Source organism: Fulmarus glacialis, unplaced genomic scaffold (assembly GCF_000690835.1).
Source record: "Fulmarus glacialis isolate BGI_N327 unplaced genomic scaffold, ASM69083v1 scaffold20793, whole genome shotgun sequence".
Lineage (NCBI taxonomy): Eukaryota > Metazoa > Chordata > Aves > Procellariiformes > Procellariidae > Fulmarus > Fulmarus glacialis.
This window is the reverse complement of record NW_009201300.1, coordinates 12759-33632: the sequence shown is the minus strand read 5'-3', so window position 1 is coordinate 33632 and position 20874 is coordinate 12759. Positions and strand designations below refer to the sequence as shown.

The 20874-nt window shown below is 39.3% G+C and overlaps 1 protein-coding gene across 1 annotated transcript in view; it reads right to left on the bottom strand.

The window, feature by feature from the left end:
• Window positions 1-2117: 2117 nt before the first annotated feature.
• Window positions 2118-20874, bottom strand: part of TMEM63A (transmembrane protein 63A) — a gene marked incomplete at its 5' end in the record, with an annotated part of 30055 nt that continues 11298 nt past the window's right edge. The window contains 14 exons of the mRNA XM_009573902.1: window positions 2118-2288; window positions 2893-2955; window positions 3313-3428; window positions 6864-7031; window positions 8983-9088; window positions 10216-10378; window positions 11329-11391; window positions 12051-12137; window positions 13864-13970; window positions 14635-14788; window positions 16693-16830; window positions 19183-19316; window positions 19669-19792; window positions 20407-20487. Of these exons, the coding sequence (XP_009572197.1) occupies window positions 2118-2288; window positions 2893-2955; window positions 3313-3428; window positions 6864-7031; window positions 8983-9088; window positions 10216-10378; window positions 11329-11391; window positions 12051-12137; window positions 13864-13970; window positions 14635-14788; window positions 16693-16830; window positions 19183-19316; window positions 19669-19792; window positions 20407-20487 (1675 nt within the window). The remainder of the gene's footprint in view (window positions 2289-2892; window positions 2956-3312; window positions 3429-6863; window positions 7032-8982; window positions 9089-10215; window positions 10379-11328; window positions 11392-12050; window positions 12138-13863; window positions 13971-14634; window positions 14789-16692; window positions 16831-19182; window positions 19317-19668; window positions 19793-20406; window positions 20488-20874) is intronic.

The following is a 20874-nucleotide window of genomic DNA, read 5'->3' as shown; positions in this document are numbered from 1 at the left end:
TTCAGCAGCCTTCCAAGCACAAAAAGGAAATCCAATCACCTAAAGAATTTTTGTCCTTGATATGACATACAGAACCTCACAGCGAATATCAAAAGTCACTTGTTCAAAAAGGTAAGTTATACCACAGAGCATAAAAATCCTACAGTGCCAGCACTGTAAACAGGTCAAGTGTGGTAGCTGAATCATTTATTTGATTCCTCAATTAGTATACACATAAGTGTCCACTGCTTCTGCAGACACCTGTATGAGATGGGGTACTGCAGCTAGAATGAGTTAGAACAATCACGGACTTCTGATCTAATTAATACAACAGGCTCTGTCTCCTCCTTCTGTCCTCACATCTGTATGAGAGACTCAGAGACAAGTAAAAAATGTGGAGTCTGTTGGTTTTCTTTTTTCTTGGTTTGAATACCAATCTTAAATGGCAGTTTGTATCCAGGGTACACACCACCTCTAGTAATACCATGATTGCTAAAAAAACCCCACAATATTCAGTGTACATACCACCTCCAATAATACCACGATTGCTAAAATCAAAACACTCCCTCCCCACGTGCAACCCCCCTGACTAAACTGCAACACTGAAGTGATAGTATAAAGAAGACTGACACAATTCCATGCCCCCCCACTAGACAAGGCTCCTCGCTTGCCTTTTCAGAACCAGGACTTATGTGTACCTTCACCTAACAGGATGGGCTTGTCATCAGGGTTATCAGAGCTCCACAGGGTTCTTCTTGCAGCAGGGCAGGTCTCCTGCTCAGCATTAGTCCAGAGCGGTGGCCTGGGGAAGCTGGAGGCAGTCCTGCAAGACACTGAACATCTGCACACACTTATTTATGGCACAAATTCTACTCCAATCTCAAGATGTTGCTGCTTCACAGACATGCTAGCAAAGGTCAAGTTCAGGAACTAACAGTTTAACGATGAGCAGGCAAATAGAGGGCTTGGGAGGGCCAAAACCTTCTCCTACCCAAAGGTTAGCAAGATTCATCCCCTAGAGAAATTTAAAAATATTCAAATCTCTCATGGGACATGCTGTCATTCTAAGCCTCATGACAGTGCTCTTACGACCAGTTCATGACACTGATCATGCTGTGAGGCAGCTAGCAAAAGAACTGTTTCAAGACACAAAGAAAAAAATAAATCAACCAAGACAGCCTGGAATTTCTCTGAACTCAGTGTTTTATTGCTTTGTGATTATTAGTTACACTTTGACACAACGTACTTTGGAATAAATTGGCACCTATTACATAATTTAAAAACTTAGTATCTTACAGCTCATATAATTGGCACTATAGAGAAAACCCAGAGATCTGTCATTTTGACCCAAGATTAAAAGAAAGATAAAATGTTTACATCCTTTATTGTTGTCAGGTGAACTTTCATTGTGGAAGGCCCTTAAAAATAGTGAACAGAAATTAACAACCTAAATGCCCTCCAAAAATATATATAAAAAACCAGTATCAGATAAATCACTCCCTTCTTTATGCCAGTCTTTTTGCTTTGGTACTTTCAGTACCCAAGTGCATAGTAACTCCCTCATCTCTTTTAAGGAAAAAAAAGTAACATGGTCAAGTCCACACTGACTACTTTGGGTGACAAGAGGAGAGACTCCCACACACCATCCTCAGCGCCCACTCAAACAGCATTTTCATCAAAAGTGACATTGCCTCAGGATTTAACACATCCCAAGAGGTTTATAAATACTAAAGGTTTTCTTTTTATTATTTAAAAAAAAAAACACAAGAATTATTTTGAATAAATAAATGACAGCTGTAATAGCTGCATTTACTTTGGTGACTAGTTATCTATATGCAGCATAAGTTATCTTCATAAGGCAAGTGATGAGATAGCGTAAGTGAAGTCCCTGAGGATCAGCATCTCTGTGCTCAACGTGTTTGTTTCACTGTGTGTGTAGACAGCCTGGAAAACAATCAGTCCCAAGGCATCTGCTTTTTAATCTCCAAGCACAGCTGCAGACCACACAATGAATTATTTCTGTACCTCTTCTGTAGGCAGGAATATGTAAATAGAACAGAATACTTAGTAGGTAGTGGTGGGGAATTAGTTCTCCTAAACCTGGACCAAGTGCTCCACCTTGTGTTAGTCCTTGGCATTCAAAGCGAACCTCTCGATGCCCGCTCAATAATTGCAGGTCCAGCAGAATAGCTTATGGTTTCTTCTGCCTGTGAACTAGTGTTGTCCATGGTGCCATATGATTGCCGCTCCTTATCGGCAAGCATCGTCCTTTCTGTAGAATGAGGTTGCAAAACTCGGGGGACGTACATCTGAAATCACAAGTGTTAAGGATTTTACTAGTATCTCAAAGTATAACGTTGGGATAATTCACCCAGGATAATTGTTCCCCTCGACACTCTTCTCTTCATCCATTTCCCATTCTTCACCTTAAAACCTAAGGCCTTTTGCACCCTAACGGAGGCTTCCCGGTGCAGCGCTCACCTGTACTTGTAGACTGTGGCACAAAGAGCTCTATTTCTACCTCAGTCCTACATCCTTTTTAGTGGCATGGCAGGTAAGACCTGCTACACATGTCAGAATTTTCAAAGTCACAAAGCAGTGGCCACTGACTGCATTTGGCAGCTGTCCGTATGTGAGGATCTGTCTGTTGTAAGGCCCAGAACACAGCGTACAGAGCTGCTGGAAGCAGCGTGTCTCAACTACTCCTAAAACGTCAGCTGAAGGTACTTCTGGAACACCACCTGGGAACAGTCAAGGAACCCAGCTGCAGAACTCTCTGGTCCCACACACATATGGGAAGTCCCACAGTCCATTCAGACTAATATGTCCTACACACGCTCTTTGGTAAGCAGGGTGAGAAATTAAGTTTTTCTAGGAAACGTAAGAGAATATTAGTAACTCTTAACTTCTTACAGAAGATGTTGGGATGGTTGGTACATCTGTGTCGTTTCCTCTTTCACCTTGCATGTCTTCTATCTGTAACCAGTAACAGGTGAGGAAAGGAAGAGAGACAGTATCAAATTGGTAAGTCAAGACAATACACAGAGATCGTAAGCACCCGAAAACCTGCACAGTACTGCAGTGCTGGTACTCTCTCCTCCAATCCTCTTGCATACTTCTTCCATACTGCTCTTTCTCCTGCTGACACTGACAGACTTTCCACTGTGCCAAGCAGCCTACCTCTACTATCAGCCCTTTTTAGCCATCTTACCGGAATGAACCTTTGTGGACAGACGTTGCTAGCGAGAAGGCACAAACAACCCAGTAGGAATAGCTGGTGCTACATTAAGCACATAGGTAGGTGCTGAAAGGCATTAGGCATCCACCACTCACCTTATAATTCAGTGGGCTCAGGTACTTGAAACAGCCAAAACAAGTATAAGCCAAGCAAATAACAATTGTGACGTTGACAACTAGGAAGGTAAACATGGTTGTAGGTGCTTTAAAGCCTAGAAAAATATCCAGAGAATACAATATAAAAATACATAGCAGGAAAAAAAAAACCCACAAACCAAACAAACCTTTACTTCATCTTCCCCATTTTCAGAAGCCTCATGTTTCTTTTTTCCTTAGAGGACAGGGCATGCCATTTCCAGCCACAAACAGGAGAACCTCGTTACGCACAAAGCTTGTTGACTGGTAAAACTGCTGAGCAAGCTGTTTCCCCAGCTTCCTTAAAGGCCAAGAAAGGCGGCTGCAATACTTGAATGATAAACAAGACTCAGAGCGATTCTTCTCCTCCTCCCTCAGTCATCTATTCTGGACCCACTTCTAAAATATTTTCATTAATGATCTGTGAAATGTAATAGATAGAGTCCATTTATTCAATATGGTGATCACATCAAACTAGATGGCTTGCAAACAACCCAAAGGGGAAAAAAAAAAAAAAAAAAAAAATCAAAATGACCTTGGATAGATTAGATGACCCCATCCTCTTTCAAGAAAAAAACAAATAAAAATAAACAGTAAGATGAAATTGTATGTAGAAAACTGTAAATAACTACAATTTGGAAAGAAAAATGAAAAGTAGATATGACGGATAACAAGCCTGTAGCACTGCAGAATATAACTGATGATTACAAGCTGCAAAGCAGTCAATAGTGTGATGTTATCACAAAACATGGGAAGAAAAAAAAGAAAAAAGCAAGTTTCTGGTACCTATACAAAATAATTTGGTGCTACTGAACCTTCAGCTTGAGCAGCCTTGTCTGTGTAGGACACCATGATAAAATACGGACAGAACTGGGAGGAATCCAAGGAAAAGGAACAACAGAAGAAATTGAGTAAACATGAACTAAGCTGAAAGGTTTCTTCAGAGAAAGAGAGAGAGAGAGAGAGAGAGAGAGAGAGAGAGAGAGAGAGAGAATGAACTATAGGAAAGGACATGGTAGCAGCCTCTAGTATGGAAAAAGTTATAATGACTACAGTGATTCTTCAGGTCCACTGGGAAATAGTCTGAATAAATTAATTTCATTTTGCAGCAAAGATTACTTGAATAAGATATTAGGGGAAAAAACCCTGAAAAACTAGCTGCTTCCAAGCTTCTTTAGTCAAAAGAGGCAACACTAACCCTCAAATATTTTTGTGGTAACCCCAGCATATGCAGTGGCACAGAACAGACAAGTTTTACTTTTTAGCAGGTTATATAAGCCCTGTGCAGATCTGTTCATGAGGAGAAGGAAAAAAAAAAACCCACCCCACACACAAAACCCAAAAAACCCCCACAAACATGTCACTGTTCAAACCAAAAAGGGAAGTGAAAAAAAACTCCCTATGGGTATTCTGGAATGTCCTTTAGAAGAGGTTGTTTTTATAAGTGTAGGTTACATCAGTATTTACCAGCTGATGAGGCATGTCTACACCAAAGCCAATGTATGGTGTGAACCACAAGGCAAAACAGCAGAGATCGGAGAAGAAGAAATCTCCAAAGATCAGTTTTCCCTGCCCTCTGTCCTCCACACTCCTCATTGCCAAGAGCTCTGGAGAACACGGGACTTAAGTGACTATCCCGGGAGACAGGGGTTGAACTGCAGATAGTACCATCGCCTCCTCTGTTGTGAGAGGCCCAGTGGTGCTTTTGGTGTATGATGGATGGATGGCATGAGAGCTGAGGAAGAGAACAGCGACTGAAAAGGAAATAGATGACACCAGTACAGCCTATCACCTTCTGCATGCAGTCAAGTGATATTTGATCCTGACTGAGAACTGGAACAGAAGTCCTTGCAGCCTTACATTAATACAATGAGTGAGAAAACAGAGTATTACCACTGTACTCTGCAACCAGACTGAAATATCCATACCAGGCAAACTATACAAATCAATGACTATCCAATCAAGCTTTACACACCATAAACTGATTTATTTTACAGATTAGGAAGGAGAGCACTCTTCCCCCTCCTTCCTTCTCTTTGGCACAAGAAGCAGCAATGAAATTCATGGCAATGAAATCAAAAACTCAAGTTCCTACCTCTCAGACTCGCACCACTAGGCTAGACTGCCCTATGCACTGACAAACCACTGAACAACATCCTGTAAACAGGATCCTCTATACTGCCCAAGCCAAACACGCTAGTCCGGTCTGTGTTTTCCATTAGTAAGTTCCATGACAAATGATGGTTTTACCACAGATGTAGAACCAGAAAACATTATTATAAAGATTTAATTTTTACTACACCAGGAATTCCTTCATAACAATTAAAGAGGTGCATCAATTGCTGCGTGTTTGGAGTTGATTTTTCTAAAGAATGCTCTAGAAATTCTGCCGTTGTTTTAGAGGACATAGATTTATCGGTCTTCCTGGTTGCAAAGACAGCTCTCAAAACAAGGGAAAAAACAAGCCCCCAAACATACAAGTAATGCAGGGACATCTGCTCAAATCCAAGGACAGCCTGAAGCAATAGTTCCGAGTGCCTCTTACATCCACAGGGAGCTATCTCTAAAGTTAGCTGACAGTCTGCCAACAATATCTTTTTTTACTACTGGTATGCTAGAAAAACACAATGCAAGCATGCACATTTGTCATCAGTCTGTGAAAGCAGAGAAGGTGGCAAAATACCAAGGGCCTCCTTCCCAAGACGGGAAGCTCAACTCCTTCCGGGATCACTGGGCATCCCTGTTCCATGCCAAATGCTTCCTCCTATATCACGGATAAAAAGCCGTAAGCTATCGCCTACCTTTTCTGATGTCAAAGCTGTTAGTACACTACAGCCAATGCCATCAATGCCAAGTATTTGCAAAATACAGAACGTCGCTATTTATAAATTAAATAAATTACACATAAAATGTGAGTTTTTAAATTACAATATGGGGAGGAGAGTCACCATCTCACTGCAGTCTTCCACGTAAAGTTTGACGGATGATGTAGAACACAGGTCTTACTAGCATTAGCCAATATTTTAACAGTTTTTCCCAAATGACAGCTGTACAACAGAGGCAGCAGCCAATTCACCCAGGCTAATTAAACTTATGCACAGACTACACAAATGCAGGTAGTGAAGCTAGAGACCATCTTACTAGAAAGAGCTAATTCTAAATAGATTTTTGTTTTATTTAATCATTTTTACTGTCTGTCACTCCACAGCCCAACTGGCCAATTCAAACTCTACAGATTTAGGGAACAAATGATCTCCTGTAAGACGAAGAAATATGAAGCTCCATGCTAACAGTTTTAAACTAAGATATTAGCCATCTGCATCAGAGTATTTTATGCAAACTTGTGTAAGCTGCAAATGTTGTATAATTCAGTGCCACAGGTAACCACTATGACTTCCCATTTATGGAAGCAAAAAGAAAAGCTCACAAAGCCTCTGAAACTTCACATGTAATTTAGGTAAGTTGGCAAGAGAGGTAGGAGCAGCTTCTAGGTGGAAAAAGGTAATACTTACCTAGCCGCAAAAATGAGAAAAAATAGAGCCAGAAAAGGCAGAGAATTGGAGCTGCAAGGGCCTGATTCACAGCTGCAAAGTGCATCTTCTTCTCCAGCTTGGCAGGGAGATATGCATAGTAAAGGTTATAACGGTCAACCATGTGCTTCAGTAGTATGTATATTAAACCTGGAAGGAAAAAAGGGAGAGCCAAGGAGAGGTTGTTGAAGACTTGATAAAAAGCAGCAATTCTGTGAGGAGATCCACACTAACCAAGTGACTGAAAATCTAGATACCAATGATGGATACAGCCAAAATATGAATGGGGTACAGCTGCATGACAGCAGCCTGCTCCTAAGGTTGTTGCAACCCCAGCCCAAGACCCCCGGGGTCTCCCCATCCTTCCCCCTCTCCGCACACTTCTGTGTGGCACCACTCGTGCTCCCACAGAGAATCCAGAGCTCCTTCCCAGTGCTGGCACATGAGGACAAGCCAGTAGGGAAGACTTGATAACTCCTCCACCACCGAACTGGTGAGGAAGAAAGGTCTAACAGCAGCTTAATGTCTCCCCCTCCACCTTCAACAGAGTCATGACTGGATTTCAAGTCAGCTATTTCTTATCCCAAGAAAAAGCCAGTTGCTGCTGCAACAGCTATGAATTGTAGCAGTTCTGGTATGCAGTAGCACAATCAGATATTTACAACTGCACACAAAACGAAATGTAAATAAATATCAAGTACATTGTTAGAAAAAAATTGGCCACTTTCTCCCAATAATAAGGTTGTTGATTAAAACCAGTTCTGAACAACATCTAATTTAGCTAATTATGTTGTATCTAGCTCTGGGTTAGAAAAGGAAAATACCAACTGTATAAAATGATTTAGTACTACTTATGCCTGACAAACAGGTTTCCAGAGTGGAAATATCTGTAGCTGCTGAAATGATTCTTTATACATAATTCTTATGACAGTCCAGAATCTCTGTGAACGAAAGATGCAATAAAATAAGACGTAGATCACGTCACAGTCACTGAAATGGACAACTGTCCACGAGTTCTAGACAGATTGCTAAGTTTCTTGCACACCCATACAGGATTTAATGGCTGGTACAGGAAGAAGAAAGTAGTGAAACCCAGATATATAGGCCATTTAAGGCAGAAATGTTAAGTTTTGCTCATGGGACAGAGAGAAGCCAACTGAATAAGAGAAACACCCTAGAAAAAGAAGGTCTGTGACTCAGAGATCTGGAGACCTTCTCAGGGTCCTGTAGGACTGCAGCTCCATCTACCCCACAGGGCAGCTGTGCTCCACCCACATGCCCTGAACTCCTAGTTAATTGGTTTTCTAAGCCAGCAAATCTCCCACAGTATACAGCATTTCCTTTTCCAGTCAAAGGGCAGCTATGCTGTTCACGAAGACCATGTCCCAGCAAAGCAGTCAGCACATTGTTAGGTCACATCCCTGGGGTCAGGACCATGGAGCATACAGCTGTCCATAGCACAGCGATGACCACAGCCCCTTTTCTCATTCTCATTCAGGATGTGGAATTTTAGATAAATGGTTTGCAATGCAGAAGAGCTGCAGTAGTGAAAAGGACAAGTAATTTTCCAGTCTCTTGCTACTGGATCAACATGTTTATTTTTGTGCTTCATTTTACATACATCAGTCACACTTTAGGACAAAAGTTATTTCAAATGTGCCTGAAGGATTTGGGGATCAGAATGTCCCAAATCAAGTTTGGCTGCTTAAGGTAGACCTCCAGGCTGGGTACCCTCTGCAGCTTGCTTCTCCCAGACCTCAAGAACCCAGAAATAAAAACAATCCTCTCATCCCCAAACCTGTCCGAACTCCTATGCTTAACTGTTAAAAACCACGACCAGAGCTAATACACTCAAACTTGAGAAATAAAATAAGCATCTAATAGACATTAAATATACTTTCAACTTCTAAAGGCAGAACAAGAGCTAAGTAATTCACCGTTTTCTGCCCTGTTTTTCCACAAGAAGGGAAGGAAACTTGGATCCAAGTCCTAAGGATTATCAGCATTTGAACTGGAATAAGAATGCAAAACTGGGCCTTCCAAACCTCCCATATGCCCCCATCTTGCTCACACAGTGCCCACAGCTCATTGGAAAACTTACCAAACGGAACAATGATGGGACACGTAATGCTATAGGCCATGATGACAGTGAACACACACAACATCCAGGCATACATTGCTCCAAATTCATATTCAAATGCTTGTTGCTAGGAAAAAAACCAAAACACCCAAAACTCTCATGTCATCTATCAATGTGTCAGGAGTTAAGAATAGATTTGCTAAAGCAACAATTCACCTTCTCTTATTTTCTCCCTATGAGAGATCAGTTATTTCCCCAAGAGGCATAAATAACGTAGAGATTAAGTATTATGCGTTTTAAGCATCTATGCTTACAGAAAATATGCTGCTTCTTTCATATCCTTAAAGTAACTCCCCAGGGAATCTCTTTTTATCTAGAAGAAGCAACTACTTAAAACCACAAGGCAGAAAATAATTGTGCCATACTCAGAACCTTCATCTCACTGCAGATTCCACTGAATCTGTACTGTTCCTTGTGTTGGCTTTCCTGGTAGTGAAAGCTCAAGATATTAAAGCTTTGGTGTGGTCAGTATTTCCACTTTTTCCTCTTGGGATGAGGAAATAAATATAAATCATTTCAACCAGAGCAAGGGGTAATATGCAACAGTTAACAGAAGTGAATGTTTAAAAGAATCTTTTAAAAATGGAACCCACCCCATCCATAAAAGAGAAAAAAAAAAAAAGAAGAAAAAGAAGAAAAAGAAGAACAGGGGCGGCTATATACAGATTTAAGTTCCCATTGTCACACCTGGAATTTCAAGCTGCAAGATGACACATCATCTGGAAGTAAAAGTCCACCACTTAAAATGGAATACAGACAATAACTATATATTTTGCTAGGTGTATGTTCAGATTAAAGTAAGTTGTACACACCTGCAGGCTGACAGAAGAAACTAACTATAGACAGATCTGAATTTAAAAAACCCTTAAGTTTAGACTATAAGATAAAATCAGAATTATCCTATAAAATCCAAATCATAAAACTCTGTCTTGGAGCTATGAAGAGAGTAATACCTGAAGTTCAGAGCTTGAGTTTTGATTTTTGACCATCTCTGACTTGAATAAATACCTCCCCGTTATCTGTGCTGCAAATGAAGGGAATATGAACCTGTCATGGATGAGTGAAAGAAAGGCCAAAAAAAAAAAAAAAAAAAGACAGGAGATGATAGTTAACGGTATGAAGGATGGGGGCTCCCACTGTTTCTGATTAGGACCAGTCATTTAATTGCCTCTTGCTACAGAGGGGCTTTAATACCTGTTTAATATTTTTCCTTTCTGCTGTGGACTTGGCCATTATCATGCGTATGGTGTAAAGGATGAGGCCAGGCAGGCGCAGCAGCTCCATCCCATTGCCAATGAAAGCAGAGGCAATCACATAGTTCACAAAGAAGGCTCCCTGGTCAGGCAAGAAGACACATCTGCAAGGAAAGACATCAGACACTGACTGGAAAGCGGAGAAGCAGATATAGCATATATACAATGGATCCCTATCGCCTTTGGAAGCCTCTTACCATAAGGATAAGGACTAGACACCATAAGAAGTGGCCAGAAAACTTCAGATAATCTTGTTGAAAAACAGTACTACATAGCTATAAATGTAGTAAGTGTAGTATACTGTAAGAGCCTGGCTGAGTTGCAGTTCAGATGAGGAATAAACTGTTCACAAAAAGATACACCAGTCTGATGGATGGCTGATAACAGACAGGAGCATCATTTGATGTCTGCAACAGCATCCTGAGACAAGAGGAGATAAGATGGCAATAGAATAATTGTCTCTCCTAGCTTAGTAACTCCTAGTTGTCTTCTTGTTACTGATTTTGAAGCAGCTTTTGGAAACCTAACTATGTCCTAATAATTGCATTCTATTCCTTCCCTCCAGCCACAGTCACAAGAGCTTATAATAACCAATATCTGCAAATTTGCAATGCTGGTGTAAAAACATTCATGTTTCTTAAAATCGAGAGTCAATGGATTTCAGAAAGAGAACTGCTGCAGCTATTTGGTCTCACTGTAATGCTTGGGAGAATCTCCTGTCCGTGATATGCAACAATCCTCAGTACATTTTCTGGTCCCCTTCTCACCTGCATCATATGATCCTGTCCTTTCTTGTCTTCCACAAAATTTGTAAGGTTTTGGGAAAATAACTTCTCTTTATTGAATGTTTGCATACATTAGCAAGCAGGAAAAAAATATGGATTTCTTCATAGCAAAATCACTTGCATTCTCCTCCCCTTATTCAGAAGCTCAACACCATCCCACAGGGTACCATCCCCGAGCAAGTTTTAATAAACACTAATAAAGGTTAGTCAACAGCAAAAAAAAAAAAAAGTCCTAAGTATTCCTTTAGCAAAGAGTTGCTAATACTTACTCCAGCCTCACTGCAGAATCAGATGATTCTCTGTCAAACAGCCAACGGAAAAAAAAATCAAGGCTGAAATAAAGATGGTTAATGTAATTCAGTCTCCAACAGCTTAGTACTGTGTAAAATTGCTTCTCTTTTTAAGTAGTTCAGATCAGGATAGTGGATAGAGAGAACTTAATCAAATAATCTGAACACTACTTTAGCTTTATCACAGTTACTGCTAGTCAGAAATAGGAAAAAAGATACAGAATCAGACAAAACAGAAAAATCTACTTCATACTAAAGTTTTAATGATTCATTTTTAGCAGCTATGATATAGATAGGACAAATACATGTTACCCGGTTAGCCAGGAGAAACAGTCAAATACTGTAAAGGTAGAAAGAAAAGGACAACTATAACTGAAGTGTAAGACATAGTCAGGAAACTGGGTTCTCAGCTATGATGGTGAGTACGGGCAACTTTCAATTAGTCATTGATCTTACAAGGTCTTAAATTTCTTTGCTAAAAGAAAAGTCAGCCTTTGGAAACTTTAAGGGCTATGATAAAAAATGGTCCTCGGATAAAAAATGAACATTGAAATCTAACGTGTAATGACAATATAACCATACATACCGGAGGGAGTGGGAGTACATCAACTATACCTCAACTAGCAACCAGAAAACAGAAGTAAGTTGCCTCATATGATAAAAATACTCAAACATTACTCCATTAAATTACGATTCTTTACCTGGTCAGACCAAGGGAGGGCAGAATCAATACCATGAAGATCAAAAATATGTAGACTTTATGCATCATTATTCTGTTCTCTGCAGATCTACCAACATAAAAAGTCACTAAGTAAGAAGCTCATATGAAAGACATCCACACATGAAGGATCTTGCCCAGAGAATGTCAGCACCCATCAGACTTGAAGCTTCCCCTCCCATATCACATTGCTACAAGATACTCATAAAACCAACATCTTTGAGATATTCACTAATTTGGACCAAGCAAGCTCTCAGTATCTTCTTGGGCAAAGAAAACATTTCTGAACATTAATCCAGACTCTGGATTAGCATCACTACAGGTCTGCACCACAAGCAAGGGGATGTGCGACAATCACAGCTGGTCTCTCGTCCAATGATACTCACATCTCACAACAGCTTGTAAACAAACAGCTCTTCAAGTATTATGCCAAGAGGGATTAGGCAGTTCGTAAAAGGGCACGACTGCCAAGAAACCAGACACTTAGACAAGCTACTTGACTGTCCTTGCCAAGTGTCAAGTCTTTGGGAACAACATGACACTACTAATGCTATACCCGTACTACAGTAGCAGGAACATCCATCTAGTGACACACTGTTGCCAGAAAAATGCAGCGATTGCTATAAACAATTCAGATTGTTAAAGCTGGCATCTGATAGGGCATTAAAACCACAGAGGTTTTATTATAGGATCATGTAGCCCTTGGGCACTGTGGGACATATTAGTATAACTATACCGAGGCTTGAAATCAGATCCGTGATCGCTAGTGACTTTAGAAAAATATTTCAACTGATTGAGAAGGCTCAAAGTTCATGTGCCTAGCACAACTACCAAAAAAAAAAAAAAACCAAAACCCAAGAAAAAGAAACGTTGATGAAAAGCATACAATTTTTACAACTTTGATGACTAAACAGTAGATTTTGGACATAATGTCTTACAAGGAATGGTACAACAAATTAAAAAGGAAAAAAAAATTGACCTTAGAATATAAAAACAAACAAAAAATGGCTGCAGTCATTATGGAAAAAGATTGAGTGAAGTCGAGTGAAGCTGGGATTCAGTGTGCAGTATCATGCTTTTATCTGACTGCAGGTAAACTGGGGATGAAATCTGGTATGCCAAACCAAGCTATGCTGAGTTCTTCAAGTTAGCAGCACGTCACTGTGCTTGACATTTCCAGAGTGCACCGGTCGTATCTGAAAATCTTGCATCAACATCTGCTGGGCCTTGGTCCCATAAGTCTTCTCAGATCACCACTGACAATATCCAACAGCAACTGAGTTGTGCACCAAGAGTTACGTCCAGACCATTTTTTCCACACAAAACAACAAGAAGATTGATGCCCTTTTTATAAGTAGCATGCCAGCAATTGGAGCACTTTCTGTTGAAGTGGGATTCTGGGGTTCTGTGACGTTCTCGGCCTGGAGGGGATCCAAACCCACACCTCCTATCTTCCAGGAGAGCAAGCTGGTTATGGGATCAGAGGCACTTCCCATGCTCCTGTTGAAGCTACAGTCCCCTGAGCCTGCTTATACATTTTTTTTCTGATTAAACACAAAGAGGCGGAGGGGGGAAGGAAGCATAAGCAAATCATGTGGTCCAATTACATTTGCTGCATTGATTACAAATTACTTAAACTCCAAAGTGTTGGTTATAACATTAGAAAAAGACGAGAACATGACATTCCCTGCTACGAGAGGTCTGCGGATTTAAGAGCTCCATGCAAGATAAGCACTTTCTCCATTTATTTTAGTAATTCAGCTGATAAGGCCAACCCAGAGGAAAATCTTGCTTACTTTGTCCAGTGGGACTCCAGCAAAGTTGAGTAATAGACAATTGTTGGTAGCAAAGCTGAGAAGGACCAGAGCAAGAGCGTTGGGAAAAACTGACTGACGATGGGATTCTGGTGGGGGGGGAAAAGTAAGAATAAGTATTAAAAACATTTTAGTGCAGCTGTGATACAACAGAGGCTGCAATATTTTGCTTTTTGTAAATTATAGCAGGTTGGACTGTGGAAATTATATTCAGATACAGTCATAAAATGAGTGAGTGCTCAGCACTGGTGTGCAAGATGAAAAACAAGAGTAGGATTGGGAATTAAATTCTATGAGAGTAAAATCTAAAAAGCAGTTTTTATGTAGTTTACACTAGCTTGGGGAAGTATTTAAAATTAATAGCTTGCAAGAGACTTCAGCTGCAGTCAAACTAGGACCAGATATATACAAGATAAATACAAGTTGGACTTGAAATTCCATTTTTGGCAAAGGTTTTTGATTACAAAATTTAGAATCATGTAAATTTGGAATGCAAATTTTTACTGCAAACAAGTAAGACATTTATAACAATATAAAGTTTCAGATGAAATTACTTCAGCCTACTATCAAGGAACAACAGAGGACTGAAGACCTGATTCTGGACGTGTGCTTTTTCACCAGGAGTTACGTAAAACAATCTTCAGAATTTCAAATGAATTCAGCTTATTGTTTCATGGTCTTACTATACACCTATCAGTTTATCAACATTTTGGTCTGATACACAGCTATATCCAAACATATGGTGATACTCACATTAAGGTAGTGAATAGGCTTAGTGACATTGAACTTGTCCATGGTTGAGATGATTATGGAAGGAGTAGTAAGAAAAAACAGCACAATAAAAAGAAGCAAATTAATGCAAGCCCATCTAAACCACCATTTCAGTCCACGCACTGAAAGATTTTTCCTGGGGGAAAAAAAAAAAAAAAAAAGACAAAAGCAAGCAGTAAGCATTTGCTGTTAAGAAAATATATACTATCTGTCAAGTAACAGGTGGCATTGCTTTTTCTAAATTGAGCTTTCATAGTCTCAAAGTTATATAACAAAGCACTACACAAGTTCCAGTTGCTATTAGAAACAAAGAAAACTCTGCAACCTTTCTTGAATGATAACATAAATTGCTCTTGCAGAAGAACATATTTAGTCTTTCATAACACAAACACAATGTCTAATGTAGTTAAGGTTGGGGATGAAACACTTCCACTGTTTAATAATATGGAAGTACTAAACAAAGTTAGAACAAGAAGAGACAGTGATGAAAGAAGATACAGAGAATTTCTGCAAGGAGAATAGCTATCAGAGGCAGAATCTACCAAGAAACTGTGATTTGAAAAAAATAATTAAAAAACCCTGCATCCCTTCCTGCCATATTAAAACAGCAACCATAGGTCTTAAACAGGTAAAGTTCTTAAATGTTATCTGAAACGATTCCCAAAAGGAGTGGAATGATTTGAACCCCAACCAAAGCCAAGTATTTAGAACAGAAGAAACAGGGACACAGAGGGTCAGTAACATCCCCAATTACGACAACTCTTTTTGTGAACCTAGGTAAGTAACTTGGCAAATCCCTGTGCCTCCTCTTCTTCAAGTGAGAGGGGAGAACATTAAAAAAAAACCAAAACAAAACCAAACCAACCAACCAACAAAACCCCACCATCTTCCCCTCTCAGAGATGTTTAGAAAAGCTTTGTAAGTGCTTCAACCCAGAGTCTCAACGATCATTTCCTGTGTCCATAAGACAGTGCTTGAAGAAAGGAAGAGGAAATGAAGCACACACACATGCAAGAACCCTTTCATGAAAGAGGCAGATTAAACTGACCCTACTTGGAAAGCAGCTTGCAAGAGATTTTTAATTCATGTCTCAAAATAACACAGCTACAAAGAACACAGCTAAGAATTATGGTTGTTTGCTTTATGGTTAAAGATTCTGTACTTTATTCCCAACTGCAGAATTGTAGTTCTAGAGAAAACCTCTCAATTATTAGAAACAGATGGCATAGTCACCTTAAAAGTAATTTCCTATTAAAATAATTAGGAAAAAAGTGTACTTTTAAAAAAAAAATGTTACATCCAGGTAAACTACAGTAACTTGTGCATGTTTGTGTCTCACTTGCAGTTTTGGTTTGGACAATGGAAATGTCACAACAAATTTACTGTTATATGAACAGGAGATTATATTGACCCAACCCTAAGTTATTTGCAAAGCAATTGGAAAATGTTTTGTCATTTTCAGCCTATAAGCATGACAGAAGGCAGCACAGGAACAGTTTAATTCAAAAAAAGCATTTATCTGTTTTCCAACACTCTCCTGTAAGTGGTGGGTAAAGTCTGGGAAATTTATTGGGTCCATAAATAGATGTTAGAAGACAGACCATAGTTCACAGAGTGGATCAAGTTATACTCGTCATGTGGCAACTCAAAAAAAAAAAAACACAACATACTTGGAGAATACGCAGCACTAACAACAAGTTGCTTTCCTCAGATCTCAACAGTAGATATGCATTAACCTCAAAAAATGGAAACGCTGAGGCACGGACATTAATAAGCTGATTTTTTTTTTTTTTTTTTTTGTTAACAGGATCTGCAGGTACCAGAACTTTGGGGTGGCAAAACTCTAGTCAGCCTCAGAGAGGCCTCCCCGAGGTCAATGAAGAACACCAGTAATGGAAATAAAGATGCAGCTCAGCCACATCCAAACACTACATAAAATCTTAGTTTAGGGTTAAAAAAAAATGCACTCAGCCCCCTTCTCCTGACCCCATTCTAAACCTACATTATCATAAATAAATGGATGTAAGACAGGGATCTTACCAACAAATATTCTCAGGATAAGGAGCATATGTAACCTCCCAGTTTGATATGCGCAGCTCCCTGCTGTAGGACGATGGCTGGGGTTCTCCTTTACACTTAATACTCTGACATTTGCAGGCATTGAAGTCCTTAAGGATACTGTAAGGAAGAAAATGAAGAGGAGGATTTTTCCAAATTTTTACACCTGAAAATGCTGCATATGTAATGAGAAAGACTGGGGATAGTGATAAAGATTTTTTTGCTTTTAATAACCAGAGATCAAGATAGTACTTAGACAACAACATAACATTATATCATGCATGTAATGACCATCATATAAACAGTTACTACCACAGGTCTTTGAGATCTGACAAAGTTGGAAACAAAAAGCAGTCTTGGTTTGAACTGTTCAGTGCTTCTACCAACATGAACAGCAGCAGTGACTCGTATGAAAAAAAGATTAAAAAATAGATCAAAGCCTGAGAGCATTGGAAAAAATAAAAACAAAGACAGCCACTTCCCCAAACAGCTCTTTACATAATTACGGCTGTTTTCAAATCAAAGCAGACTAAAGGATTAATCTGCACTCTCATTTCATTACACTAGTATCAAAACTAGCCAATTTTGCCTTGAGTACCAATTCTCAGAAAATTTTTTATCATGCTGGTATTCTCACAATTCAAAATATTACCCACTTTCATCCACTCCTAAAATAATCACAATACTTAATTTTATCTTCAAATGTTATGAGTTGATCGACAATCAATGTATTTAACAAAATTTAAACATGCCCAGAATAAACACTTTAAAAGATTTCTCAAAACACAGCAATAAACGTGCTAGGCATATATTCAGAGACAGTACAACTGTGTGCGTGTTACTGTGTAAAAGAAGTTCCACTCCAGATAAGCTCTATTACACTAGCATGGAAACAGTATATATTATATTTGAACGGGTAGACTCTAAAATTCCTGAACATGCTTGTTTCTCAGTTGTGCCCTTAACATAAAGAAAAGAGATAACCACACACACTAACACCAAACAAACAAACAAAAATAACCCCCAAAACCCAGCTCTTTACCTTACCAGAATTCAAGTAGTGACGTCAAATTGCCAGCATCTTGCAGCAGCAAGTATTTAAGAAAGTTAATTATACTTTGATAGTTTATTTTTAAAAATACATACAGAGCAAGCTTTAGCACTACCAGCCATACTACCGAGCACCATCATTAACCAAGGTTCTGCAACCCCTGACTCCATGAACCTCAGTCCTGGCTTCCTGTTTCTCCCATCCTATTTCAGGGCTCTGTGGAGCAGAGCACACTAAGGGCACCAAATAACTTTCTAATTTGATGGTAGCCTCAGTTTCACATGTAATCTAACCTAATTTTCCAGAGAATGGAGTCCACCGCATCAATTCCAAGCTAAAAAACGTAAACTCTTTTCAGTTCTTGATAATTCAACTCAGAGACGCCTGCAGTGCAACTCAGAACACATGCCCAAGGAGAGACTATCCCATGAAAACTGTACTGGGCAAATTAGCAGCTTGAGAAGGAACTTCAGTGCTTATTTCTTCTTTCAGTTTCACATCTTAAAATGTTATTTCATGCTCTAGATTCTCTAAATATGGTGTGTAGCATTACAAAATTAGGAGGAGGGCAGATTTTACCACACAATCACAACTCAGTTAAAAAGCAGCAAGCAAAACTTTCTCCAGCATCTCAAATTCTTGCAAGGAATTCTAAACCCTGGACTTCTTTGAAAAAGAGCCTGAAAGACTGGTGCTCTAACATGACTTGAAGGTCAAAAGACTGCACACAATTTAAATCAGAGAGGCTATGAAGAATAAAAAAGGCATGATGTGTTATTTTTGTAATACAAATATTATTCTGCTTCCCTTTACCCACTTTGTGTTAGTAAAAGATGCTCACGAAGTGCCAACAGAAAATGAGAGGCTACATGCATTTTCTCTACAAAGGGCCGAGTAAAAGGCGTTGAACAACTTCTGATATTAGGCCTACATATGTATCTATAATAACAGGTAAGAGAGATATGTAATCTGTATCTATCATCTATGGCCAGGTCAGTCACTGACTCTACTTGGTTGAGATGACTAACTAGAAGTGTAATTTGCACCCACTGTGATAAGTAATTGGACCATTTGCACAGTAGAAAATGGAGAAATCAGTAATTCGTATTCAAGAGCCAATTAGTCTGGCCTAGTACTAACCTACACTGATGGACTGGATCCCACACAGAAGAGAAAGGCTCCTTATCCCAATAAATGTCCAGAGCCATTTAGTCCCTTAGATCGTTTCTTCACTCGAAGCATAGAATCTAAATGCACACTTACGGGAAAATTTGCTGGAAAGCAAAGCAGACCAAATCCACAGGATGGTGAAGCAGAAGAAAGGAAGAAGAACCAACATAAGCAAACAAGCCACACAAACAGGAGATCAGGTGTACTATTGTAGTTAAAAGAGAACAAACAAGACAGCAGACAAAACTTACTAGGTTGCCATGGACTTCTCTTGAAATGTTACAAAAGCCATTCCCAGTGGGTTATTATGAACAGCTTGTTCCTCTTTTGAATATTCTTCCATCAGTTCATTTTTAACTCTGGTATAATAATCTACAGCATCCTCCTGTCAGGAAATTGATGACTGTTACATCCAAGTACCAGAAGGCTAATATCTTCATTAAAATACAGCTTACACAAACCATAGCCTCTCTTCCTTATACTACTTCCACAAATTACAAATCACATCACAATGCAAAGACAAACAAACAGGAAGTTTTTCTTGTACTTCAATTTTTGCACTAAGATTACATTTTAAAAGTTTTGGGGAATTCCTTTTCTGTACAGTGCAAGAACATGAAGGATGAGCTATCTGCAATAAATGAATTTTCTGAAGCTCAATGATGTCACACAAAAACTATTCTCTACTCTTCCAACAATCTACCTAGCCGTAACTAAAAATGAACACAATCTCTTACCCTTTCACATCCTCTCATTTCACAACAGCAGAATTGACCACATGGCTTAGGATTGATTTGGACCCGCTTGCCATACTTCTGATGCAGGTGTTCATAGTAAGTCAGGCTTTTTTCTGCCTGTTTTCTGGACAGAAAAATACATCCATAACATTTTGCAAGAAAACAGCATCAACATCAGGCTCAAGAAGAATATAATCTCCAAGAAAAAAAAGTTATGTCAAGGACTGGTAACAAATTAATCGGTCACCAAAGATATTCATATACCTTATTTTGGCTACTTAGTATAATTTATTTTCAAGTCTGTAACAGCATTTTACAGCCTACACTTGTAGTGAGGTTCCAGGAGAAAAACCAATGTATAGCCCAGAAGACAACACTTTTTTCTCCCGTGACCAGCACCTCTGGCCAAAGAAGCAGGGTCCCAGAGTTATTAATTCAATAGTTGGGTTTTTCACTTTGCACTGCCTGACAATAGTTAAATACATACATAAATAAATAATCAGCAAGTCAAAGCTTATCTTACGCAACACACAACGTATCACACCTACAAGAAACGGGCTGAACCCCACAACTCACCTTAGAACACAGCTGAATCTAACTGAAGTCCAGACCAGACCTTTAAGAGCCAAATTCATTTCTAGTATGTGCAATCTTAGTACTACTGGTGTATGTTGATTAAGGACTGGCAAATCGTTCACAAAACTATGCTAAACTCGCATAGATTACAAAAACAAGTACCTTTTTTTGAAGAGACGAATAAGCTTGGCTACGTCATAACACAGCTGGACCTCCAGCACAGTGCAGGTTGGGTAGGCAGCACTGAAAAGGAAGCAGTACGTGAGACCGTAAGAACAGAAAGTACAACGAAGAAACTGTTTTAAAGAGCATCACTGATGTCTAACTGACATCTCAGTCACTCATTTCATTTCTGAATGAGGTATCATAAAGTGGAGACCTCCAGAGAGACAGTTCCTGAAAGTGACTTTAATATGAGATAGGAGCATGATTGGAAAGCATGGATACACAGCCACTTTCTTAGATTCTAATTTTAAGATCAGCTAACTGACTTTATGGAAATATAATCTTTTCTCAATTCTGTCTAAGGAATAAGATATGCTTGTAGAAGACGAATACTATAATATAAATTTTAAACAGTGCAAAAGTCAAAAACCATTTCTGCTTGAGCAGGTAAAATTACTAGGACAA